Source organism: Pinus tabuliformis, chromosome Q, assembly GCF_031772625.1.
Source record: "Pinus tabuliformis cultivar Carrire ecotype Pingquan chromosome Q, CPIR1, whole genome shotgun sequence".
Lineage (NCBI taxonomy): Eukaryota > Viridiplantae > Streptophyta > Pinopsida > Pinales > Pinaceae > Pinus > Pinus tabuliformis.
In genome coordinates, this window is record NC_142296.1 from 1,158,502,826 (window position 1) to 1,158,529,616 (window position 26,791).

Here is a 26,791-nt window from a genome sequence, read left to right on the forward strand (position 1 = left end):
TCGTGCGATGAGGGTGGTTTTCCGACCCAGCCCTCATCCACGTGTCCGTTGATGTATGGTATCACTGCCGAGTGAACAAAAACCACTTTTGCGTTAAAAGCGGTGCGATCGCGCCCATACCACTCCAGCAATGGTTTAACTCCCGACCCCACTAAACCAAACATGCAATCCTGTCCATTGATCGGGCCCGCCAAGATGGACAGCTATGGTGGATATCGCTCGCCCAAAATGAACGAGTTTTATCGTGCGATGAGGGTGGTTTTCCGACCCAACCCTCATCCACGTGTCTGTTGATGTATGGAATCGCTGCCAAGTGAACAAAAACCGCTTTTGCATTAAAAGCAGTGCGATCACGCCCATACCACTCCAGAAGTGGTTTATCCTCCCGACCCTGTAAAGAATGGAGATTTGCCGCCAAAACATAACCAATAGTTAAAACCCTCAACCATTTACCAAACTACGCACAACCCATCGCCCGCTTATGGAGATTTTCAGTGTTTGTGAAAACCATAGTTGCAGGGACCGTCCCATGCGATTCAACTACCCTATACCTATTTGACCAAAAGGAGAATCTTGCATCAGTCTTCTTATTGCGGATTGTCTTCCTTGGTGTTGTTCTCATTCACTTTTTTATCCTCTTCCGCTTGGTTATGGTAGAGTTCTTTTAGTTCACTCTGTGGCATAGCCAGCCAGCCCATCGAAAGTTTGCTATCCCTGCATGTAACACCTTGATTGGCCAGAATGTCCGCCAATTTGTTGGCATTTCTGCGCACATGAGTGAATGTGAGTGTGCGTAGTCCTTGAAGATGAACCTGTATTTTCTGGAGCACCCTTATTAACCTCTAGTGTTTTGTGACTTTTTCCGGCCTCGTTCCATGGCTGATTTTCTTGGCCGCATTGATAACTAACTCTGAATCAGCTTCTATTATCACATTCTGGCAGTTGTCCTGTTTCAGAGAATCTAAGCATTGCTCCAAAGCCATTAATTCCACCATGTTGTTGGTGGCTTTTCCTAAATGACAATGGAAGAGGGAGATGATGCTTCCATTTTCATCCCGTAGAACTCCTCCAAAGCCAGCCATTCCAGGGTTATCTTTTGAAGCACCATCAATGTTGTACTTCAGAAAACCTTTTGGAGGGGGTTTCCAGTATTCCTTGACCATTTCCCTCATGCCTTTTTTCCTATCTATACCTTGTGGAGTGAACCCTTCCAAGTCTAACTGCCTGAGAATTCTCAAATCTGTTTCTGAGGGAGGATTCTTGGGGAGATCCCTAATAGTTGTGCCTACTGTCTCTTTTAGTTGTTTCAAGATCTGTTCCAATAGTCGGAGAGAGGAATTCTTTCTTCTTTTAAGATTCTTTTGTTTTTTTCTTTCCACACATTCCATATTATGAAGCTTGGCAAGAGAGCCCAGGTTGAGTTAAGGACTTCATTGTCAGAGACCTTATTCCTCCAACTGTTTAGGGTGTTAGTGATACAATTTTTGTCTCTGTCAGACTGATTAAAGATGGTGGAAAAGTAATCCCATAACCCAGAGGTGAAACTGCAGCTGTTGAGAAGATGTTCCATTGTCTCCTCTTGAGCTTCACAGAGCTGGCATCTGGAGGGCCCTAGCATCCCCCTCTTTCTAATGTTGTCCTAGGTTAAGATTTTTCTGTGGTTAACCAACCACATAAAGAGTTTGATCTTCATCCAGCTCTTGCTTCTCCAAAGTTTCTGCCAAATTCTGTCCAGACCTTGGGACTCTGGCCCTAAGAGAATATCTTTAGCTTCCTTAATGTTGAAGTTGCCCTCTTTGTTGTTACCCCATCTTAGTTGGTCCTGCCCTTCAGTGACAAGAATCATTCTCTGATCCAACATTCTCTTTAGGGTCTCGGCTCTACTGTCAATTATTTTGTCCCCTCTGCTAGCTATTTTTTTCCACACTCTCCAGTTTCTAGTATTTTGATTCTGATCCCAGAAGTCCTTTACCTTTACCAGTCCTTGGTTATCTATCTCATGCTTGAGGCTCAAAAAATCCTCTCTCAAGAGTGTTGGCTCTTGTTGCCACTTATCCTCCCAGAATAGTGCCTGATCTCCATTTCTAATTTCCCAAAAACTGTTTTTTAGAACCACCTCTCTGTTCTCCCAGGTATTGTTCCAAATGGGAGAGCCCTTTATATTTCCAGACAATCTTATCAGCTCAGAATATTGCCAGGATCTGGCATATTTTTCCTTCCAGATGTTTGCCCATTGAGCTTTAGGATCTTTAACCCACCGCCACCAAAGCTTGGCTCCAAGAGCCTTATTGGGAATCTCTGGATCATCTAGTCCTAGTCCTCCTTGGTTCTTACGATTACATATTTTTTCCCATGAAACTAAAGCCCATTTTTTCCTGTTTCCTCGTTGCCCCAAATAAAATCTCTTTGTATATTTCTCAATTTCTTTAAGAGTCCATTTGGAACTAGGAGAGCAGAAAGCATAAATATTGGGATAGCTTGGAGCACAGCTTTTGTGAGGACTGGTCTTCTAGCTAGATTTAAAGATCTGATCGTCCATTTTTTGACCTTATCTTGCATCTTGTTGATTAACTATTCCCAAATGCTCTTATACAAAGGTTTTTCTATTAGAGGAACTCCCAGATACTTGAAGGGAAGGGATTCTCTTTAAAAGCCAAGAATTCTAGAGATATTTCTCTGAATGGCAATGTGGGTGTTGAAAAAGAAATTTTTTGATTTGGAAAGATTGACCTCCATACCTGTTGCCATAGCAAAGTCATTCAAGATTTGTTTGTAGGCAAGCGCTTCCTTGACTGTGGGAATTCCTTGTAACATGGTATCATCAACAAACTATTGATGGGTCAGAGCTTGACCATTCTCCGACAGTTGGAGTCCTTTAATTTTGCCCATTACTTTAGCATGCTTAATGGACCTTTCGAGCCCTTCCATCATGAGGATGAAAAGAAAAGGAGAGAGCGGGTCACCCTGTCTGAGACCCCTAGAAGGAATAAAAATTTCAGAGGGGGATCCATTAACTAAAATTGAGGAGCTGGAGGAAGTCACAAGGGCCATGACCCATCTGATCCAATTATGATCAAAACCATACGCCGTGAGCACTTTCCTGATATATGTCCAGTTTACTTTGTCATAAGCTTTGGCTATGTCCAATTGCATTATCATACCTGCTTTCCTCCTGCTTGTTAACGAGTGAACTACTTCATGAGCTTGAATGATGTTATCTAGAATTTGTCTGCCTTCAACATACCCCGATTGTTCACCCGAAACAAGCAAAGGCATCAAAGGTTTGAGTCTGTTGGCCACCACCTTGGAAATTATTTTGTAAACTACATTGCATAAGGCTATGGGCCCGTACTTCTCTGGCGGTTGAGCATTTTCCTATTTTGGAATAAGGGCAATGAAAGAGGCGTTGAGATCTCAGGCGAAATCAATTGCTGCATTAGGCAATGGCGAACTTGCAGTACTTCCATATCCTTCGTAATCTCAACAAGCAGGCCGATGGATATGCCAACAGAGCGTGTGAAAGGACAGTAGGCAGTTTGTGTTGCAACACTGAGGAGATCCATCAGCCCTTGCCATGATCCGAGTGAATCCTTTCCGCACCAATTCAGACAGTACTGACAAAAAGGATTGGAATCAGACCTATCAGGCCTTCAGCAAAATTGCTATCCGCATAGGGATATGGCAAAGATATTATCCTCTCCAAATTCTTCTCAATATCAATAACCATGCTGGTCTCTATCTTATCAATCTTCTTCCTCGGGCTTCACTGGATAGGTCTCTGACCTTTCCGTGCCTCTCTCTGGACTCCCTCTCATTTCTCGTGACCGGCTCTCACCCCTCCCGCCTCTCCTTATATCCTCCCTCCCCTCTCCTTATCCCTGCGCTCTACCCCCCGATTGCTCCTCTCTGCGACTCATCGCGGCTATTCATTCCTGCCTCTGGTTCCAGGTGGATCTACCAATCTTCTAGCTGCGTCGTTATCCGATTTTCTTCTCCTGCCTTTGTAACCTGGAAGATTTCTGCTCCCCGCGTTGTTGACCGAATCCATTGGCAGTCCCTCTTCGCCCCCATCCGCCCTCTATTTTCCCCTCCCTCAGCATCAGTTATGGCTCGCAATGAGGATTGTTTGCACTGCTTAAACTTGCAAGCTGAGCTGGAAGAAATTAGAGCCCAACAACATATCTTAGACAATCAACAGAGGATTTTGGAAGCAAGAATCGATGACCAGAATCGCATCATTAATGACAAATACCAAGCAGAAATTGATCTCTTCTTGCACAGGGTTTCTTCTCTCCATCAACAGTTCAACCATTTTTCAAACAGGTGTATCCATGCAGAAGTGTCCATAACGATTCTGAAATATATGATGGACAAACGCAACAACGCAGCCCCAAGCTCCTCAAGCACCAAGCAAACAGACGGGGATGAAAAATCAGAGGAATCTACAGCAAGGCATATCAGCGATATTAACTTAGATTAGAAATGATTTGTAAATGTCAGTTTTTGCTGCTCCAATATGTAAGAGTCTACAGTAGTTTAGAAGTCCTTAAAGACAGAACAAGTAGGAGAAGGATCAAGGAGAGATATCTGTTTTGTAACTCCACTGACCCTGGCTGCCCTCAGCACTTAATGTATCTCAGGAGTCCTGACTCCCATCTTTTTTTCAGTTATTAATACAGCAACCGACTATGTTAAAAAAAAAAAAAAAAAAGGCGTTGAGAGCTTTCAAAACTGATTTGTTCAGCCTAGAATCTTCTACTACCCTTACAATATCCTTTTTTACTATGTCCCAACAAGCTTTGAAGAAATCCGCATTAAATCCATCCGGACCCAGAGCTTTGCCATTTTGCATTTCTTTGAGTACCTCACTGACCTCCTTTTTAGTTATAGGTCTGTTTAGATTACAGTTGTCCTCTTTAGAAACTAGCTTAGGTATGTGTTTAGTGAAGTCCTTGATGAAAGGTTCCCTTGTTAAAAAGTTTTCCTGGGCAATACCTTTGAATTGTCTAACTAGCACTGCTTCTATTTCTTCATGGGATTGATGGATCTACCCATCCTCATCCTTAATCGAGGAGATCCTGTTGTGGGTCCTGTTAGCTATCGTGGATCTATGGAAAAATTTAGTGTTACGCTCCCCTTCCTTTAGCCATTGGACTCTAGATTTTTGTCTCCAAAAAATTTCCTCTTGTTTACATAACTGTTCCCATTCTTGATGATGTTTCTCTACCTGCTCATTTTTGTTCTTATCAAATCCTTCCTTCATCAAAGCTTGGCTGAGCTCTTGGATTTTATTTTCAACATATTTCTTGTCTGCAAAAATGTTTCCAAATTCATTCTTGTTCCAATATTTTAGTTTCATCTTGATGTGCTTTAATCTTTTGTGTAGCAGGAACATTGAAGATCCCTGAAACTGCAGATCTTCCACCCACCATTTCTAAAAGTTGCTTCTAAAATTTGGGTGTGAAAGCCAAATATTTTCAAACCTGAAACGTCGGTTTCTTCGGGTGCATATGCCCTTGATCTCCATTTGAACCGGCCAGTGATCTGAGCCTCCAAAAGGTAGAATTTCTGTAATTATTTCCTTGTTTAAAAGCATGAGATCCTCTGAGATCATAAATCTGTCTAGCTTGGAGGCTACCTGGGAATCCCCTCCTCTTTTATTATTCCATGTGCAGAGGCCATTGTTCGTCTCAATGTCCACAAGCTTCATGTTTTCTAAAAAGTCTTGGAAGGATGAGGAGTCTTTGTTTAGAGCTCTTGTGCCCCCTTTTTTCTCTGAGAGGGATCTGATCATATTGAAGTCTCCTCCAATGATCCATGGTAACCCTTCATGCCTGGCCCGTAGATCCACCAAGGAGTCTATAAATCTAATTTTGTCATCTAATCTTTGAGGGCCATAAACATTCGTAACTAGAAAAGTGTCCCTGTCTCCTACCGGTTGTATGACCACTGATAAGTAATTCCTTAATGCCTCCACATCTATTATTCCAATCTTCATTGGATTCCAGAGGGTGAGGATACCCCCGCTGTGTTTTCCGCTTTAACTTCTAGAAACTCAAAACTACTGAGCCATTTGCCATGAATTTGTCTTAATTTTTTAATAGAGCATTTCGTTTCTTGGACAAAAATTATATCCAGGGTTGTTTGCTTCATTCTGTTATTCAAAATTATTTGTTTTCTCTTGCTTCCTAGACCTCTAATATTCCAAGTTTTGAACTTCATGATCAAAGATTGGTGAAGGAGTAACTGGTTAGATCTTTCATCTTACCTGAGTCTACCATGAGTTTTCCACATTCCATCAGAAGCTCGTTCTGCTTTTTCCTTCCTCTTTTCTTTCCAGGATATCTCGGTGCAAGCCTCGGAGTTATTTTTACTACTTTCACTCCTTCAATCCTCTGTTTATCAGTGTTGTTTACTTTCTCCAAACCCTTGGCCTAAGTTTTCCATAGGAATAACTGCTGAATTCTAATGATCTCTTCTTGTGGTATTGATTCCACCCCACTTGTAGTTCCCTGATGATCAGGTGCTCATGTCCTAAGTGTCGTAAAATGCTCAAAATTTAAAGTTCTTAGAACTAGTTCAAAGTTGAATGACTGGAAAGTGCTCATCTTCCCGATTCCAGCGCCTCAAACGGTTCGAAAAACGGTCGCCGTATGAGGAAGTTATGGCAAAAAAAATAATTTGTCCAAAACATTAGAAATTTTAATTTTTCAAAAAAAAATTAAAAAAGGAATATTCTGCCGGGCATGAAATCTGAGGCAACCACCAAACATTAAATGTAACTGCAGTTAAGTTGGCGGAATTTTGGCAGGAGCGCCAAATTTGGCGGACCCGCCATAATTGGCGGAGCTATTTGGAGTTAACTAAAGTCAGCTGGAATTTTTATAGGGGCAAACTGGAGAAACTTTAAATGGCCATAACTTTGGCTAGGAAAGGTGGTTTTGGACGATTTTTTTTTTTTTTTTTTTTGGGTATTTTCGACCTTCTAGAGCCATTGGTGCAGGTCTTACAACCATCTGAGGTCATTTGCAGAGGTTTTGGAGCCGTGAAAGTTCTAGGAGCCACTAGGGCCCAGTTTTGTGAAGGCTGTATAGGGTTGCAGGTATCCATTGGAGGTGATCCAATAGTCAATCCTAAAGGATTCAAGTTTTTTGAATCCATTTTTACCATCTATTTCTCCTGTAGATGCTTCTATTCAGTTGTATTTTCAGTTTGAGCATTTAATAAAAACAAGGACAAGCCCGGTTGGGAGCTTTGGACCCAGCAGACGTAGCCCTGGAGGGGGTGAACTGCTTTATCAACTTCTTTTGCATTTGTGGTTGATTTATTTTGCAGATCAAATTCATTTTAATGTGTTAAATAGTAAAAGGAAATAACTCTGCTATGCTTAAATGGGTCATGAACAACTGAAAATTTCATGTGTTTTCTTTCTGCAAGACATGGAAATCTTTTAAACATGTTTAATTCTGAATTGAATACCTTGCAAAAAAATTTTAAGTAGTTTCAAATTCAGATCAAGTTGGTATCAGAGCTCAGGGTTTTTGTGCAAAGATCTTCTAACTGTCTTGCAAAGTATTGATGCTTACCAGGTTGAAACTTAAAAGAGGGGAAGGAAAGTTGACTAGAGAACAAGAGAATCTCAGTCAGGGAAGGCCAGAGAGCCATCACCTCCACCTTCAATTTCACCCTCAAGAGTCTCAGCAGAAGCTTCAAGGATGTCTGAACATGAAGGAGAAATTCCTACAGAGACAGATCCAAGAGAAGAAGAAAGAGTCTTCAGAAAGGCTTTCTTGACCTCACTGAAATGGTGAGGATATTGTACCAAGAAAGAAATGAGAAATTGGCTGGAGAAGGGTCCAAACATCCACATGAAGGAGAGGGCTCTTTAGGAGGTAAGAAGGATGATGATCATTCCAAGAAAGGACATAGAGGAAATGGTGATCCACCACCCCCATCTTCACCTTCTTCCTCTTCATCTTCGTCTTCTTCTGTTCATAAGCATAGATCCTCTGAAAAAAGTCCTTTTTTGAAGCTTGATGTAAAATTCGAATTACCTATGTTTAATGGTGAAGTGAATGCAGAAAAGCTTGACAACTGGATTAGGCAGTTGGAAGTTTACTTGAGGATCCAAAATATGCATGATGATGCCACAAAGATTCAGTTGGCTTCTTTGAGAATGGATGGAGCAGCATTGGTCTGGTGGGAGGCCAAGACTAAAGAGGAGATCAAGAAATTTAGTAAGGTTACCTTAACATGGCCTGAATTTCCGTTAGCCATTAAAAAACAATTTTATCCTCTTGCTCACATGCAGAAGGCCATTATGAATTGGCAAAATTTCAGACAACTTAAGGGTCAGAGTGTCCAAGACTACACCCAAGAATTCAGGAGAAGAGCTCTCTTGTTAGGGGTAGATTTGCAGACCCAGGAAACCTTGCTGAAATACATTGGTGGCTTGCATAGCTACCTTAGACACACCATCTTGATGTTTAACCCTACTAGCCTGGACGAGGTTTGTGTCCAAGCTACCCATTTAGAGGCAAGGGGAAAAAACACATTTGAAGAGGGTAGAAACAAGCCCCCCAAGGGGAAAAACAAAGAGAAAACCTCCAAGGGAAAGAGCAAAAAGAATGCATCTGTCAAACAGGAGAGTGAGAAAGTGATCTGTAAACACTGTTCTAAACCAGGCCATGAGGAGAAAAACTGTTGGAAATTATATCCTGAAAAAAGACCTCAATTTAACAAATCCAAAGGGAAACAGAAAACTGCTGCTACTACATCTACCCCACAAGATTTAGGGGAAGATTCAGGTGATGAAACCAAAATTATAGCCATGGGTTTGAAAAAATTGAAGGGAAAAGAAGTTGAAACTCAAGCCAGCACTAGTACCTCAAACTGCCATGTACAAGCTCCTAATGAGGAAGAAAGAATTGAACTGTTTCATGTGATGGTGATTTCAAAACATACTAAAATTGACACACTTTTTGATAGTGGGTCACAAGCAAACCTTATATCAGAGGACTTGGTCAAGCAGCTTAAACTTGAGACCGTTCCACATCCGAAGCCATATCCACTTGGATGGATTTGCAAGGATGCAAATTTACAAGTTTCAAGAAAGTGCACATTGCGCTTTGCAATTACTGCACATTTTATTGACACAGTTGAACTTGATGTGGTACCTTTTGATATAGCAGGAATTGTTTTGGGAAGTCCTTACTTGTTTGACAGGAAAGCTATCTTTCATCGCCATGAAAACAAATATCATCTGTTCAAAGATGGCAAGGAGTTCATTGTTAGAGCTCATCGCAAGAAGACAAATATAGCGATGGTGAATGCAGGACAAGTAAAAAGGTTGGTCAATTCAAGTAAGAATTTTGTTCTTCTTATGATTAAGCCCAAGGTTGATGTGAATCATGATTCATTTGACAATTGTGATCCAAAACTTAAATCAGATCTGTATGATGTAGTTGATGCATATCATGAGATGTTTCAGGAGCCAACAGGTTTGCCTCCTAAGAGGGAGATTCAGCATGAAATCCATTTGCATCCAGATTGTCCTCTTCCAAACATAGGCATGTACCGCATGTCTATTATGGAGAATGCTGAAATAAAGAAGCAAATCAAGGACTTGTTGGACAAGGGTTTCATAAGGCCAAGTACTTCGCCATGTGGGTCACCGATTGTATTGATTCCAAAGAAAGATGGCACTTGGCGTATGTGTGTTGATTTCAGGGCCTTGAACAAGATAACGGTAAAGAATCGTTACCCACTCCCAAGGATAGATGATTTGCTAGACCAGCTGAAAGATGCTCGATATTTCACTAAGCTAGACTTGCGCAGTGGATATCATCAAGTAAGAATTGAAGAAAGTGACATTTGGAAGACAGCCTTTAAAACCAAACAAGGACTCTTTGAGTGGCTTGTGATGTTGTTTGGTTTGTGCAATGCACCTGCAACTTTCATGCGGGTAATGGATGACGTCTTGCACCCTTTTCTTGATGATTTCGTTATTATCTACTTAGATGACATCTTAATTTTCAGCAAGTCTAGAGAAGATCATGTCATGCATGTTAGAAAAGTACTTGATGTTTTGAAGAAGAATCAGTTATTTCTTAAAATGTCAAAGTGTGAATTTGGAAAGACTTCTTTGGTTTATTTGGGACACATAGTAGGAGGAGGTGCTTTGAGAATTGATCCTGCTAAGATTGAGGCTATTGTGAAGTGGCCTACTCCCAAATCCATAACAGAGGTAAGAAGTTTTTTGGGTGCAGCTCAATATTGGAGGAAGTTTATCTCTAACTTCTCTTCTATAGCAGCTCCTATGCATGCAGTGACAAGTGTGAAGCATGCTTTCCAATGGGGAGGCAAGCAGCAAAAAGCTTTTGAATCTTTGAAAGAGAAGATTAGTTCAGCTCCAGTCCTTGCATTACCGGATTTGAGACAGCCATTTGAGATACAAACTGATGCTAGTGATTATGCTATGGGTGCAGTTCTTCTACAACATGGTAAGCCTATTGCTTTTCATTCTGAAACTTTTAATGGTGCTGTTGTAAATTATCCTACATATGATAAGGAGTTGTATGCGTTGGTACAAAGCGTCAAAAAGTGGAAACACTACTTGATGGGCAAAGAAACTGTTATACATACTGACCATCAACCCTTACAGTACTTGCAATCACAAAGCAAGTTACAACAGTCACGACACTTCAGATGGATGGGCTTCTTGCAACAGTTCCATTTGGTAATAAGGTATAAGAAAGGTACTTTGAATAAGGTTGTTGATATGCTTTCAAGGCCTATTATTGGTGTTGTTACTTTACTTAAGAATGATTCCATTGTACATGATAGTTACATAGAACAATATGCATCTGATGATGACTTTAAAGATGTGTATGCTAACTTGAGTAAAGGAAATCATGTAGAGGAAAATGACTATCACATGCATAACAATTTGCTGTTTCATTTGGGCAAGTTGTGTATACCACAGGGGGAGAGGATAAATTTCATAAGAGAAGCTCATTCTTCTCTTATTGCTGGCCATTTTGGTGTGAGAAAAACAGTTGCACATCTACAGAGGTATTGCTATTGGCCTCGCATGGTAGATTCTGTTTCAAGGTTCATAAGAGGTTGTTCATTATGTGCTACAAGCAAGCCTAGCAATAGGAAGCTTGGTTTGTATACTCCTTTGCCGGTACCTTCTAGACCATGGGAGAGCATCTCTATGGATTTTGTAGGAGGTTTGCCAAAATCTCGAAAGCAGCATGATTATTTATATGTAGTAGTTGATCGTTTCAGCAAAATGTGTATACTTATGCCTTGTAAGAAAACTATAACTGCTGAACAAACTGCTGAATTATTTTTTCATCATATATGGATTCACTTTGGTTTGCCTACTTCCATTATTAGTGACAGGGATTCAAGATTTGTGGGGAATTTTTGGTCCAACCTATGGGAGATGATGGACACAATTTTGAAGAAAAGTACTACTTTCCATCCGCAAACAGATGGACAAACCGAAGTTGTGAACAGAACCATTGTGCACCTCTTGAGAGGTTATTGCAGCAAGCATCCCAAGCTTTGGGATGAACATTTACACTACATACAGCATGCTTACAATCGTGCCAAGCACTCTTCCACAAACACCTCACTGTTTGAAGCTTGTTTTGGTTACTTGCCAAAATCACCTCTTGATTTCATTCTTGAGAAAGATGTCGCCATTGAGGGACATAGTGACATTGACAAAGCTCGTTCATTCATTGAAAGAATTCAGCAAATACATCAGCAAATTCAAGAATAGCTTGAGAAGAGTCAAGGCAAGTACAAGGAAAGACATGACAAGCATAGAGTCGATCACAAGTTTCAAGAAGGAGATGAGGTATGGCTGTACATTAGTAAGGAAAGGATGCAAGGAGAAGGTAAAAAGCTGAAGCCTATTCGTTATGGTCCATTCAAAATCCTCAAGAAGGTTGGAAATAATGCTTTTCAATTAGATTTGTCTTCCTACATGCAAATGTATTCTATTGTCAATGTGGAGAACTTACGTTTGTATGAACCTCCTTTGATTGTTGATCATGAAAATGTTGTTCAGCTGCCATCTATAGAATATTTCTCGCCAGAATTATTAGATGAGCTGAAAGAAGATACAATCCTTGACAGAAGGACACACACTTCAAGAAGGGGCAGTGTAGATTATGTTCGGGTTGGTTTCAAAGGCAGCAAACCGAACAAGGCAAAGTGGATGGAGGTGGACAGAGTGAGGGAGCTGTACCCTCACCTCTTTAACAGGTAGTTGAAGGCTTTTGGGGTCCAAAAGCTTCCCAATGGGGAGGCGTGATCAGGGGCTCATGTCCTAAGTATCGTAAAATGCTCAAAATTTAAAGTGCTTAGAACTAGTTTAAAGTTGAATGACTGGAAAGTGCTCGTCTTCTTGATTCCGGCGCCGCAAACAGTTCGAAAAACGGTCGCCGTATGAGGAAGTTATGGCAAAAAGAAGAATTTGTCCATAACATTAGAAATTTTAATTTTTCAAAAAAAAATTAAAAAAGGAATATTCCGCTGGGCACGAAATCTGAGGCAACCACCAAACATTAAATGTAACTGCAGTTAAGTTGGCGAAATTTTGGCAGGAGCGCCAAATTTGGCGGACCCGCAATAATTGGCGGAGCTATCTGGAGTTAACTAAAGTTAGCTGGAGTTTTTATAGGGGCAAACTGGAGAAACTTTAAATGGCCATAACTTTGGCTAGGAAAGGCGGTTTTGGACGAATTTTTTTTTGATTTTGGGTATTTCGACCTTCTAAAGCCATTGGTGTAGGTCTTACAGCCATTTGAGGTCATTTTCAAAGGTTTTGGAGCCGTGAAAGTTCTAGGAGCCACTAGGGCCCAGTTTTGTGAAGGCTGTATAGGGTTGCAGGTATCCATTGGAGGTGATCCAATAGTCAATACTAAAGGATTAAAGTGTTCTGAATCCATTTTTACCATCTATTTCTCCTGTATATGCTTCTATTCAGCTGTATTTTCAATTTTATCATTTAATAAAAACAAGGACAAGCCCGATTGGGAGCTTTGGACCCAGCAGACATAGCCCTGGAGGGGGTGAACTGCTTTATCAAATTCTTTTGCATTTTTGGTTTATTTATTTTGCAGATCAAATTTGTTTTAATGTGTTAAACAGTAAAAGGAAATAACTCTGCTATGCTTAAATGGGTCATGAACAGCTGAAAATTTCATGTGTTTTCTTTCTGCAAGACATGGAAATCTTTTAAACATGTTTAATTCTGAATTGAATACCTTGCAAACAAATTTCAAGTAGTTTCAAATTCAGATCACCTGATGTAAGAACCCTTCTAGATCTAGGTTTTTTTTGTCCAGGATCTCCTATAGCTCATTGTCTTCTGTTTCCATCTCACTCTGGTTCATCTCCTGATCCATTTCCAGTTCTCAAACACACATCATTTTTCCTTTCTGTTTTTCATTTTCCTGCGTTTGTTCATTATCATCTTCCTTTTCCCTCCTTTCATATCCTTCCTTCATCACTTGATCTTCTCCTACTGTTTCTTCTTCCTCTTCAAGAACTTGGAACTGATTTCGACTGGCCTTTTGACCTCCCACTTGGTGTTGTTTTGGCCCTTTTTTGTTGTTTTTTCCTTTGTGAACTACTTTTTGAAAACTGTCTGTATCTTTCATTGTGTTAGTGTTTCCTTTGTTTTCTGCTTTGCTGAGAGGACAGTCTCTTAAAAGGTGCCCGTGTTCATGGCAGCTATGACATCTAAATGGAATATGCTCGTAGTCTACTGTCTGTACCCATTCTTCATCAAAGACCTCCAAGATAACTTCATCCGGAAGAGCTCCAGATAGATCCATCTCCACGCAGATCCTAGCAAAGGATGTATATTTTCTCCTCCTAGTGGCTTCAGCAGCTTTGACAAACCTCCCTAATTTATTGCCTATGGCAGCTAGTGATTCTATTTGCCAATAGTCAAGAGGTAGAGAGTAGAGTCTTACCCATACCGGCACTGAAGTGAAGGTTTCCTTCTCCGGAGCAAAATTCATCTTCCATGGCCTCATATAGAGCCCTGCTGCTGCATAAAAGTAGGGTCCACCTTCAAACACTCTGTCTTTATCCTCAATGTTGGTGAACACCACAGTAAAGAAACCCTTGGACCCTAGATGAAGATCAATGCTTCCTTTAGGTTTCCAGTGGTATCTGATCCAAGATTGTAATGCTTTTTCAGTGGGCCATAGTCCCATGAATTTGCATATGATTGCATAAGTCTGCATGTGCTCCCTGTGCGCCTGCAGCTCAGGATTATTTAAAACTACTCTTGGAGTGAATTCAGCCTTGGGTTTACACGGTCCCTTTCGATTTTTGTCTTTTGTTCCTTGTTTTTTGGCCCTTTCCTCCTTGTCTTTTGTGCTATCATTCTCCGTCGATATGGGTTCCTCTGCTTCCTCTTCCCTGTTTTTCCTTCCATCCTCCGCATTACTCCTGCCTTTATCCAGGGGTTTTTTGCTGTTGTTGACCACCGCTGCTTTGTAGGAGGGGGTGGAGCCCCCTCCTCTGTGCCCATCCATGGAAAAATCCTCGTCTCACTAAAACCCTATCTGCTTCCGTTGTGCCTCCACCGCCGAAAATGTAGTATTAATAAAAATATGAAGAAGAGATATTTTCTCTATATTTTTGGTTTTCTTAATGTGTATTTGTATATATAGTGTTTTAGTGATTCCTTTTAAAGCATGATGTCATGGTAGTGATGGGTAAAGAGTTGTAGATTCATAGGAAGGTTTGTTAGTGTTAAGGAAAACATCAAGAAGTGGTGTTTTATCTCAAAAAAATTTATTTTCCTAACAAATTTGTATTTGTCTATATAGTGTTTTAGTGATGCCTATTAAAACATAATGGCATGATATTAATTGAAAAATGTTTATCCTTAAAATCTTTTATTAAAAACAAAAGCTTTTTAATAACTATTACAAAATATACTATAACAATGTAATTATTTTCTTTAAATATGAACGGTGTGAATTTAAAAGAATTATTCAACTTATAACTATAAAAATTTACATGCTTTAATTATTTCATTACATTTTTCCCCAAAATTACATATTTATTATTCTAAAATTTATTTATTTATTTATATAAATGCAATGTAAATCTATTAAATTAATTGAAACATTTCGATATATAAATTTGTCATACCATCTCCCATTCTGATCCAACTAAAAATTCAAAATTGAAAACTGAAATAAATACACATCTCCCATCCTAATCCAACTAAAATAAATTCGAATTTAAAAATTGAAATAAATAAACAGCAATTTGATTTTCAAAACATTGGTTAAGGAAAGAAACGTTAATGCTAAAACATATTGCAACATGGTCGTGCGAAACTATAGAGAATATCATTTCTCCTATTACAGTACCTTGTGGTTAAATAATTTCATACAGATAAAATATCTGTAACATTTATTCAAGTGAGATAAATGGCAGTTTAAGGATAGGTGGCATGGCTGTCCATTAACTTTGTATATTTAAAAACTGAGGGTCCAAAACTAAGTCGGGATTGCCGAACTTGGAGGATATATATTTCCCACAGTAATAACGATGGACATATAAGAATAATTTTCAGATATAAAAGATCACACAACAAAATAACCAAGGTCACCAATGGAAATCTGATGATTAGATGTTAATATTTCTTCAATTGGTTATTAGCTTGAGTGCCACCCATGAACTTGTATAGCAATGGTGTTTGAACTCAGAATTCTGGATGGCCACTGAAAAATGCCAGTGCCCCTACCAGTGGTGCATTGTAGTAGGTGGTGGGTTCGGATTGCGCGGGGAGTGCCCGACTGTCTGCATATTGGTCGTTTCCATCTGGCCCTCCAGTGATTGCACCAACCAGAATATTAGGGTTGGGATCTGAGGCAGCAAACAATTTGGCCCCACCATTACATTTTATGGGAGTAGGCTGCACTGCAACTGAGGGTAAAGATGCGGCTCTGTGATGAATTCCTTGAGGAAAGCGATGACCATATCCCACCATATATGAAAGTTTGAGAGGATTATCTCCCAGTATGTAGTCCACCTGCATGCACAATATCATATAATTAATAACACAAATGGGTAGTTTTGACATATTTCATTCCCATGATGAGTAACATGGAAAATACCTGTCGCTTGGCAAATTGTCTGAGTCTCTCAGGACGAATTATTGTTGCTCCACATACAACAGTTTGATTAGCATTGTTCAAATAACTAGCATAGGTTAAAAGTAGAAATGAGAAGGCTGTAACTCGCTGCATGTTACCCCCTGCATCCTTGTAGATAAGTCCACCTGTTATAGCAGTCATGCATGATTAATTTCTTCCTCAAAATCAAACACACTAACAATGCCAAATACTTTGGAAAAATATCAATGTCTATACTTATAGTTTCTGTGCAAACACTGAACCTGGTGTGAATTGCTTCTGCGAATAAGGTGATTCTGGCATGAGAGAGCAGATGAAATAGTCAGCGTTCTCTTTGTAGCCTCCCAGAACTGTTACATTCCCATGCAAGAAAAACTGCATAAAACGCATACATTTGGCCAATTATTTGGGGACGAGAATCACAACGGATGCTAATTTAGTTGCATTGAAAAATAGAAACTACATATATTTTTGGAATCTGCAATCGATATAAAAATGTTTATAGAATTTAATTTGACTTTGATGAAAATTTATAGAATTTATTTTGGATTCTATGAAAATTTAAATGTATTGATAAATAGAAATAACTTATATTCTTGGAATCTACAATCAACATAAAAATACAATAGAGTTTACCTTGGCTAACAAAACATCAATTCCCGCACGCTTATTGTCCCATCCAAATTCGAAGGTGTTTTCTTCAGATCCAAATTCTAAGCCATTTTTAAGTATATATTCTCTATATGCTTTGTTCTTTGTAGCCTTCAGCAACCATGCTGCACCCCATATCAATTCATCCTAACCAAGACGTTTATATGTTAGTTTCAATTTTGTTTGAGTTAAATTTAAACTCAATTATGGATTTTGAGAATATTTTGGAATCTGATAAACAGAATTAAAGTTAATTTTTTGATCTCACTTATTTATCAAATTTCAAAATAAAATGACCATCATTCACTATATTTTATTCTAAATTACATAATCACGTAGCAAATAAAAACTTAAATATTATCGTAATATTTTGAAATTTGAGAAATAAAAGCCATGTTCATGCTTTGACTTCACTCTTATTCGTCAAATTCCAAAATATTTGAAAAAGATAAACTAATCATCCTTCACAATATTTTATTTAAAAATTATATATATGAGTAAAGACTTCAATATTATCATAATATTTTTGGATGCAGGTTAATTTTGTTTAACCTGAATTTAAACTTGGCTACAAATTCTGATCCAATTTCAAAATATCTGGAAAATGTGCAATCAAAATAAGACGGCCTTCTTTGACTGTATTTTATTTGAAATCACTAGATAACTACTTGCAAATAGAGACTTCAATATTATCATAGTATTTTCATTTGATAAATATATACACCGCTTACACCACTGAAATGTCGATCTGTCTGCTCACCGACTCAGAATATGTTTTAAGTTTTTGAGTTTCAAAACAAAAATGTTGCGTTAAAGTAAAATTGAAATTTCTAAAACACCCTAGTACAGATATGCTTTCTGACCAAATACTGTTCCTAGTGTTTCCAGACCTTTGTAATGGGAAAAAAAACTTCAGAGAAATTTCTTTAAAAAACCCAGTGCAGAAATGCTTTCTGACAAAATACTATTCCTAGTATTTCCAGACCTTTTGGTAATGGAAAGAAAACCCCTCTCATATATATATATATATATATATTGAAGACATGGGCAAGTGCAGATAAGTTACACAATATTTTTTGAAAAAATTACTCCATTACCATTCTAATTTTATTTCATAACTGTATAGAAATGGAGGAAATGGAGAAAATATAGAGAACTAACTGAAGTCATAATATCTAGTGCAATTTTGCTTGGCATATGTCAAAAGTTGCATATGGAGTATTACCTCGTATCCACTATAGCTGCAGTAGAAAGGACACACTCCTGATCTCAGTGAAGGATTATCACTATATGCTCCCCTGTATTTGTCTGCAAAGTCGAACACCTGTTGAAAACATTATAAGAAGGGAAGTGACTGTCAAGCTAAAATTCAGATAGGAAGAACACCTGATTTCATGAGCGTATTATATCTGTTAGACATTTTCGAGATTTTTTAGGGAATTTTTGGATCAAATTTGTGTAGAATTTGTTAAATTCACAAGATGGAGTTGCTAATTTTTTATAATTTGCGTACCCAAGAAGTTTTTCAGTTACATGAAAAAGTTTTTCAATTACAGAATCTATATATGCAATGAAAAACGAAAACAAAACTAAAAACAAAAATTCAAAATTTCATCCAAATTTTTTTAGCCAAATTCCCGCCAAAAGCTTAAACCTAAAACATCTAATAGTTAAAAATGCCGATTTCATGTTTTTGAAAGGAACAGATATCCTGAGGTTTGAGCATTGGTCTTACCCACACTGCAGTTTGGAGGAGACGCCGAGAATACCGGGGGTCTGTTTTTTGAAACACCATGGAGGCAGCAGCCAATGCTGCAGCTTTTTCAGCAGCAACTTCTGAGCCAGGATTTTCTTTGTTAATCTTGTAAACTGTTCTGGGAGTGTCCATGTCTTCTGGTCTCTCCCAGCAATGATGATCTGAATTGGGATCACCCACCTGTAATATACCACATTATATATCTGAGAGGAGAATTCATCATAGTAGAAACAATTTCAAGTCACATAAAATAATAGGCTAGCACACACCAAAATTCTATGAAACTATGCAAATATGTGAGATATAAATATGAAAGACCTGCACATATATAGTGTCTGGATAAACTACTGTTTTGAGGAGATAGTCTGTAGCCCAACGAATTGCAGTAAGGGCATGTGGTAGATCATCATCCATGAGCTTTCCAAATTCTAACACACTCCATGATAGCATCGTGGTTGTAAAAGCCATTGGAAAACCATATTTGACATTGTCTCCTGCATCATAGTACCCTCCTACCAAGTCCACCTGCATCCAGAAAACAGAATGTTACACTAACAAGCATCATAGTACCCTCCTACCAAGTCCACCTGCATCCAGTACACAGATTTTAACACTATCAAGCAAGGTGTTTTGAGTATATTGCTTCAGGGTTAGGTGCCATAGAAGGGGTTTTGAGTATATTGCTTCAGGGTTAGGTGCCATAGAAGGTGTTTTGAGTATATTGCTTGAGCATTGAAAAATCAACATAACATAACAATGGTGAATCCTTACATTTGCTGCTGAACCGTCTCCTAAGGCAGAGTCCCTTCTCCAGGTCATGCGTTGATTTGGAGGCAGTTTTCCTGATCTCTGGCCTTCATAGAAGAGAATGCTTTTGGACAAAGCATCCTTGTAGTTATGGCGGGAGCCTGCTGTGGAGGGCTGCCCATTTATTTGCTTGACACGTTTGGCCTCCATTGCTCCTGGTAAGAGCAAGGATGAGACCAACATTATGAGTAAACATTGTGATAGCCCTCCACCCATTTCGATCATAATTCTGACTGAATATATGTTGCACTCAGTGAGAGAATGCAACACGAATGAGCGAGAGTTATGATCCATTAAAATTCCGAGAGCCCAGATATATATACTCCTCATATTTTGTTATTGGGTTCCTTGGAAGGCGCTCCATGTAAAATCCTGTAAAATCTATTTGTCCAAACGTTAACTACTCACTAAATGCACGCATTAAATTTCTCGTTCTACATCAACAAAATGTCCGTGAAAAGCAATATTCCGAATCATAACCACCCCTCTAAATGCAAACAATATAATTTTCCGATCAAACAGCAGAAATTTCGGTTTCCATCTTTTCATTAAATCATCGTTGTTATTTTAATGGGGCATATTCTAACTGTTTTGGTTTTTAAATTAGAATTCATTTATACATTCTGGACCAGATTGTGATTTTTAAAATAAATTTTTAAATACATATACGAATTAGTTTTCTAAAAATTATCAAAGGTTTAAACTTATAAAATTACCAATAAATAAATAAATATATATATATATGCATAATCAACCAACACCGCATATAAAATTACCAATAAATAAATAAATATATATATATATATATATATATAATCAACCAGCACCGCACAATCTTATTGAGAACATTCTACCTATCATGCTCCCAAATGTCATATTAAAACTTCAATATATTATTCTTCCATCTAATATGAATATTACCGTCTCTTAAATTATATCATTCTTCTTTCTAATAAGAAAACTAACCTCAGTTAAACTTAATTTACATCATAAATAAAAATGGAGTTGTTTTTAGTGTAATTTATTGGTCTTTTGGGTCGGAATCTTGCAGAAAAATTGAGGTGGAATCTTGACTTTTAACTATACATATAGTTGCCCACCAAACTTGTGATTTCAATAAATTCCTGCCAGATTTTAGAGAAATTAGACTAGAAAAACCCACCAAAAAAATTCCAAAAAGTCCCACTAAAGACATCTCGAATAAAATACATAAATAAATAAATGCAATCATGTGAATTCCTCCTAATTTAACAATCAACCCCAGTTACCTGTTATTAATATTTATTCTTATCATACATTGAGGGATGGGATCACTTTTCATTATAAATATAAACCAAAACTCATTTATGCAATAATTATTTTGTATATTGGTTTATTCTATTTAATAAATAGATGAGATAGTTTTTTTTACCAGAATCCAGCCATAAAATTTCTAGCAAAATTGTAATTTTTTATTATTTAAAATATATTTTGAATGTATAAATAAATTCAGCACCTTAAATCTTTGATGCACTCCATCTTTACAAATTAAACAATTTCAATATATAATTTCTAAAAATCTATATAAAATTTTGAATAAAATTAATAAAAAATGCTTTAAAAAATCATTCCCTCTACTAATTAAACTACGCCATAAAAACCTGTACCGTACCATATTTTTATGATAGTGTAATAATTAAGATGGAAAAATTATATTTAATAGTTATGGCTTGGTATTATGGTGATCAAGATTGAAAGAGTTATTATTAAAGTTATGTAGGGTTAGTATTTTGTTATTAAAGTTATAATATATGTATATATTGATAATAATATTGATTATCAGTGTTGATTATATTTTATTGAAATAGTTGACCATAACAAATGTTACAAATTTTTGTTATTTTTATTTTATTTAAAATTAAACTTTCCGTTTTCATTTTTCATAAATTATTGTTGTTATTTCAATCAGTTATATTTTATTTATATGATGTTTTGGGGTTTTAATTAGTGTTGAGTGATATAATTTTCGATTAAATTATGGTTTTTTGTCATATAAAATGTACTTTTAAATATATAAATAAATTTAATTTTTTAAAAATAATAAAACATTCAAATTATGCAAATTACATATTTTAAATTTATAACCAAAAACTAAATCAATTTAAAAAATAAAGAATTAGAATATATATTTTAAATTATAATTAATTAAAAAAATAAAAACTATTTTATAAAATATTCAAATTCAACCCGTACCATAACCACATTAAACATATTATTTTTTCATCTAAAGACTTATATTAAAACTAACAGTCTATTTAAATTAAAAATAAAATAAATAAATAAAATCCAATCATTTAAATTCTCCATCTTATTATTATTTATTCTTATTATTCATTGACGGAAGGGATTATTGTAAATACAAACCAAAACGGAGTTGTCTTTACTGCGAATTTTTGGAATCTTTTCTGGTAGGTTTTTCCAATTAAATTTCTTTAAAATCCGGCAGCAATTAATTGAAATCACAAGTTTGATGGGTAATTCCGACACAATCTAAGGGAGTTGTCTAAGGAGGCGGAGGAATTGCCGGACAGCCAAAAGTGGCGGAATCCAGACAAAAAAATTCAAAAAATCTTGTAGAGGCAGTGTTTGAATTGTGTTTTTGATGGTAGAAATAGATTCAGCACCATGTAAAACATCTAGGACACCTAAAATTTTGAAGTTTAACAACTATAACTTGGATTTACAAAAATCCTGGCCGGATTTTCTCTAAATATGACCAGAATTTCCATAACTAAATATGACCAGAATTTCCATAACTTTCCAGGGAACTCCTCGGCCTCGTTAGACTACACATAATCAAAGTGCCCTAAGGGTTTTTCAGCCTGCTGAATCCAAATATGCAATTAAAAAACCAGCTTAGATAACACAAATCAAGATTTCACCTCAAATTTTTCGTCAAAAAAATCACACTAAAAACAACTCTGACCAAAACTACTCTATGTCTCAAATTTTTCGTCAAAAAAATCACACTAAAAACAACTCTGACCAAAACTACTCTATGTAATAACTCTTTTGCATATAAAATAGTGTGCAATATATTTTATGAATAGTGTAATAATTAATATTAAAAATTTATATTTTACACTGATGGCTTGTTATTATGGTGATTAAGTTTGAAAGCGTGGTTATTTAATACTGGTTATTTGTGGTTCCTATTTTGCTGGTTATTCAACATTAGTCATTTATATTTTTTTATTTTATTATTAAATTTATAATACGTGATTAGTGTTGATTATATTTTATTGGAAGAGTCGGTATTTATATTTCTTATCTTATTATTAAAATTATAATACGTGATAAGGATTATATTTTATTGGAGGGGTCGGTTATAGTTATATTTTATTTTATTTAAATTTAACATATCATATAATTATATTTTTTAAATTATAGCGAATAGATAATTTATTGCAGTATATTAGGTAAGGTTTAGGATCAAATGGTTTGGTGTTATAGTGATTGAGTTTGAAAAAATGATTTATGGTTCATATTTTGTTATTAAAATTATAATATAAATAAAATAAATTTATAATAAATATATATTAATGATAATATTAATTATTAGCGTTGATTATATTTTTGTAAAGTTTTTGTTAATTAATATTTAATGATATAATTTTGAATTATATTATATTTTTTCCTTATTTAAAATATATTTTTAAATATATAGGAAAAAATTAATTTACATGCATTATATATTTTAAATTTATAATTCCAAAGTAAAATTAACAAAATAATATATCCAAAAAAACTAAATATGAAAAAAAATGATTATATAAATTAAAAAAAATAGACTATTTTATAAGATTAGATATCATTTTTTGGGATTCTCGGGGGTGAAGTAGGATTGAAACTAGTGAAATGAATCACATAGGGTCAATCATCACTTCCGGAAGTGGGATTGAAACTAGTGAAATGAATCACATAGTGTCAATCATCACTTCCGGGGCATGCACCCGGTAACCACTTCCGGAAGTGGGATTGAAACTAGTGAAATGAATCACATAGCGTCAATCATCACTTTCGGGGCTTGTTGATCCAAAATGGATCTTGTATCAAACCTCTAAGTCTAAGTCTTCATATATATTAACTATCGGGAAACACTATCGCAGAAGAAAACACTAAAGAATGGCGGAAACCCAAGTAAAGTGAAGGTTGAAGTAACGTTGCACCAGAGCCGTCGGATCGGCCAGATCAACAGCCCAGATTAAATCGGCGATATCGCATTGGCAAAGGTCAGCAGGGCATATCAGCGCCAACCCTGAGTGAGTTGCGACTGCGATCCAGCGATGTAACGTGGACCATCGGATCAATGCACAGATCAACGGCGGAGACCACGTATATCGCATCGCAGATTCCAAAGGGGAGGACTTAACCAACAGGCCCAAAGACTACGCGATATGCACGGACCCAAAAGGGTTTATAAATGCGACTTTATATAATTTGAGTTCTGTGGTAAATGGTATTTCGGGCGGGCTTCAGGTGGTAAGCAGTATTGGAGAGGCTCCGCCCGATTCCATACACTGGCCGACACGTAGCACGCTGCAGGAGAGAGAAAACCGCTTTTTCGGGCGAGTAATCTTCGTGCAAGTAGGCCACCCGAAATGGCTGACAGCCATTGGATTGGAGATCGTGGATCAATGGTGGAGATCGAGCAGACTACTTGATGTTTCGGGTTGGATGCGAACCATCGGATTGAAGGCAAATCAACGATGTGGAATACAAAGGGCTTGCGACAGCGATAAAAGGCAGACCCAAGAGGATTATAGATGTGGCACTATAAAATTTGAAATCCAATATACGGCGTTTTGTCGGGTTTTTCTGTGTTTTGGTGTATTTCCATTATAAAATCAAAATACAGAGTTCTTGTGCTTTAAGCATTTTGTCTTAACAAAACATGTCCAACGTCGAAAGGATGGTGAATGGACAAAAGAGGAAGACAGAGAGTCTGAAGAGGGAAGGCAAATAGACAGGGCCGATAGGCTTAAAAAGCCATCCCATAACAGAACAGAGGAAGTCAGTTGAAGACAGTCACAGAAAGACAGTCAGTCAGTCAGATCGAGGCAGATTGAATAGAGGAAGAGGACAGAGGGAGAGTCTATGCACTCTTTTAGACTGGAGATTTTCGAGCAGATCCCTCTTTGATGTCACTGTTGGTTGAGACTCTGTTTTTGAGCTCACTCTTGTAATAATCTGTTCTTGAAGACATAAAATAGAGGTCGACACTGAAATCTAGACCAGGAGACGTAGCCAGGGGGTCTAGTGAACTCCTTTATTATTTTCATTGTGTTGACGTGTGTTTGTTATGTTTTATAACTACTCATTGTCTATATTATTCGCAATCTTTTCGATCGTTTGCACTAGGTAATATAGGAATTTTCCTGCACATGAGTATGTAATACCTTTTCTTCTTGATTTAGTATCCATTTCGGATCAAGTGGTATTAGAGCATTTGGTTTTGGTTTTATTAAGGTTAAACAAGCTTGTGCTGGATTTTGAATGCTAACTAGATTAAAGCTCAGACTAGGAGAAGGAGAACTTGTTGAGGCTAATCTAGAGATTGGAAGAGTCTATTCTCAGAGGAGAATGGCAGAAGAAGCTCCATTGGGATCAGAATCTCAATTTATAGAAAGTTTTAAGACACTCCAAGCCATGGTGGAAGAGATGTATCTGGAATTTAAGAAGGGTCAAGGTGAAAGCACTGCAACACCCAAACCAGACAAAGGAGCAGAGGAACCTTTTCTAGTTTCCCCTCCAAAAGGCAAAGGAAAAGGAGGAATGATTCCTCCACCATCTCCACCATCATCATCTTCTAGCTCTTTTAAGAAGAAGAAGAAAACTTCCTAAATCAAATTAGATGTGAAGTTTGATTTGCCAATTTATGATGGAGAACTCAATGTAGAAAAGCTAGATAATTGGATAAGACAAATTGATGTATATTGTAGGGTACAGAACGTTGATTCAAAAAGGAAGAAGATTCAGCTAGCTAGCCTTCGACTTGGAGGAACTACACTAGTATGGTGGTAAGGCAAGACACAAGCTGGTCTGCAAAAACATGGTAAAATCATTTCTACCTAGAATGAATTTGTTTCTGCTATCAAAAAGAAATTATATCCTTTAGCTTACATGAAGTAGGCAATGATGAGTTGGAAAACTCTTCGTCCGTTGAAGGGTCAAAGTGTACAAAGTTATACTCAGGAATTCAGAAAGAGGGCTTTAACTCTAGGAATATCATTAGACTCACCTAAGACTTTATTGAAGTATATAGGTGGTCTTCATAACTATTTAAAGAATAATATTCTCATGTTTAATCCCACTAGCTTAGATGATGTATCAGTTCAAGCCACACATCTAGAAGCTAGAGGTAAGAATGTAAACCCAGAGGTTGGGGGATCATCTAAATATTTTGTAAGCAAGAGCAAGGAAAAGGAGAAACTGAAATGGAAGGAGAGAAAAGCAAACACTGTAAAGAAGGATAAACCTTCATGCACTCATTGCAAGAAAGAAGGACACAATGAGGCACACCGCTGGTTTTTGCATCCAGAACTGAAACCTAAGAAGTTCGGTGGAAAGGAGAAGAAGAATGTTGCTGCTATTCAGTAGGACTTAGGATCAAATTCAGGTGATGAAACAATAGTTATAGCCACAAGTATTAAAGGTAAAGATTCTAAAGCATCCACAAGTAATTATGCACAATCTGTTGATAATGAAAATAATGAGAGAGAAAGAAATGAGCTTTTTCGTATTAGAGTAATTTCCAAGCATAATATGATTGATACTTTATTTGATAGTGGATCACAAGTAAATTTGATTTCTGAAACAATTGTAAAGAAGTTGAGATCACAAATCAAACCTCATGAGAAGCCATATCCATTAGGTTGGGTGTGTGATAAAACAAAGCTACAAGTAATGAGACAATGTAAACTTAGGTTTGATATTGGATCAACATTTGTAGATGAGGTTGAGTTAGATATAGTTCCATTGGATATGTGTGGTATTGTTTTGGGAAGTCCATACTTGTATGATAGAAACGCTATTTTCTATAGAGCTGAGAATAAGTATCAACTCACTAAAGATGGAATAGAATATATTGTAAGAGCTCATAAACTCAAACATAATTATTCTCTCATAAACTCAGGACAGATGAAATGAATTGTGAATTAAAGTAAGCAATTTTTACTAATGGTTGTAAAGACAAAAGATCCTGAAAAAACCAATGCATTTGAAGGCTGTGATTCTAAACAGAAAGCTGATTTAGTTAATGTTGTTTCAGAGTATGATGTTCTATTTCAAGAACCAAAACATCTGCCACCCAAGCGAGAAATAGTACACGACATTTATTTGCAGCAAGATG

At 37.0% G+C, this 26,791-nt stretch overlaps 1 protein-coding gene across 2 annotated transcripts; it reads right to left on the reverse strand.

Moving 5' to 3' along the window:
- Positions 1-15,615: 15,615 nt before the first annotated feature.
- On the reverse strand, positions 15,616-25,959 carry LOC149223763 (endoglucanase 1-like). Of its 2 annotated transcripts, XM_089383402.1 has the most exons (9): positions 25,927-25,959; positions 19,366-19,515; positions 18,913-19,119; positions 18,574-18,774; positions 18,064-18,162; positions 16,824-16,985; positions 16,451-16,562; positions 16,170-16,333; positions 15,616-16,084 (listed from the first exon to the last, which is right to left on the reverse strand). In XM_089383402.1, the coding sequence occupies exons 1-9, from the start codon at positions 25,930-25,932 to the stop codon at positions 15,755-15,757; spliced, it is 1,431 nt and encodes a 476-aa protein (XP_089239528.1). In that variant the 5' UTR covers positions 25,933-25,959; the 3' UTR covers positions 15,616-15,754. The 2 variants fall into 2 exon arrangements, with proteins under 2 accessions (XP_089239528.1, XP_089239527.1); XM_089383401.1 differs by lacking the exon at positions 25,927-25,959 and having other exon boundaries at positions 19,366-19,659.
- Positions 25,960-26,791: the final 832 nt, after the last annotated feature.

What these genes read in the sequence shown, in the direction of transcription:
- LOC149223763 (XM_089383401.1), bottom strand. Translation starts at nt 19,626, where the DNA reads ATGATCGAAATGGGTGGAGGGCTATCACAATGTTTACTCATAATGTTG. An exon ending in CAGACACTATATATGTGCAG is followed by an intron (nt 18,775 to 18,912) that starts GTCTTTCATATT and finishes GGTATATTACAG; the next exon opens with GTGGGTGATCCCAATTCAGA. An exon ending in GCAGAAGCAATTCACACCAG is followed by an intron (nt 16,334 to 16,450) that starts GTTCAGTGTTTG and finishes CTGCTATAACAG; the next exon opens with GTGGACTTATCTACAAGGAT.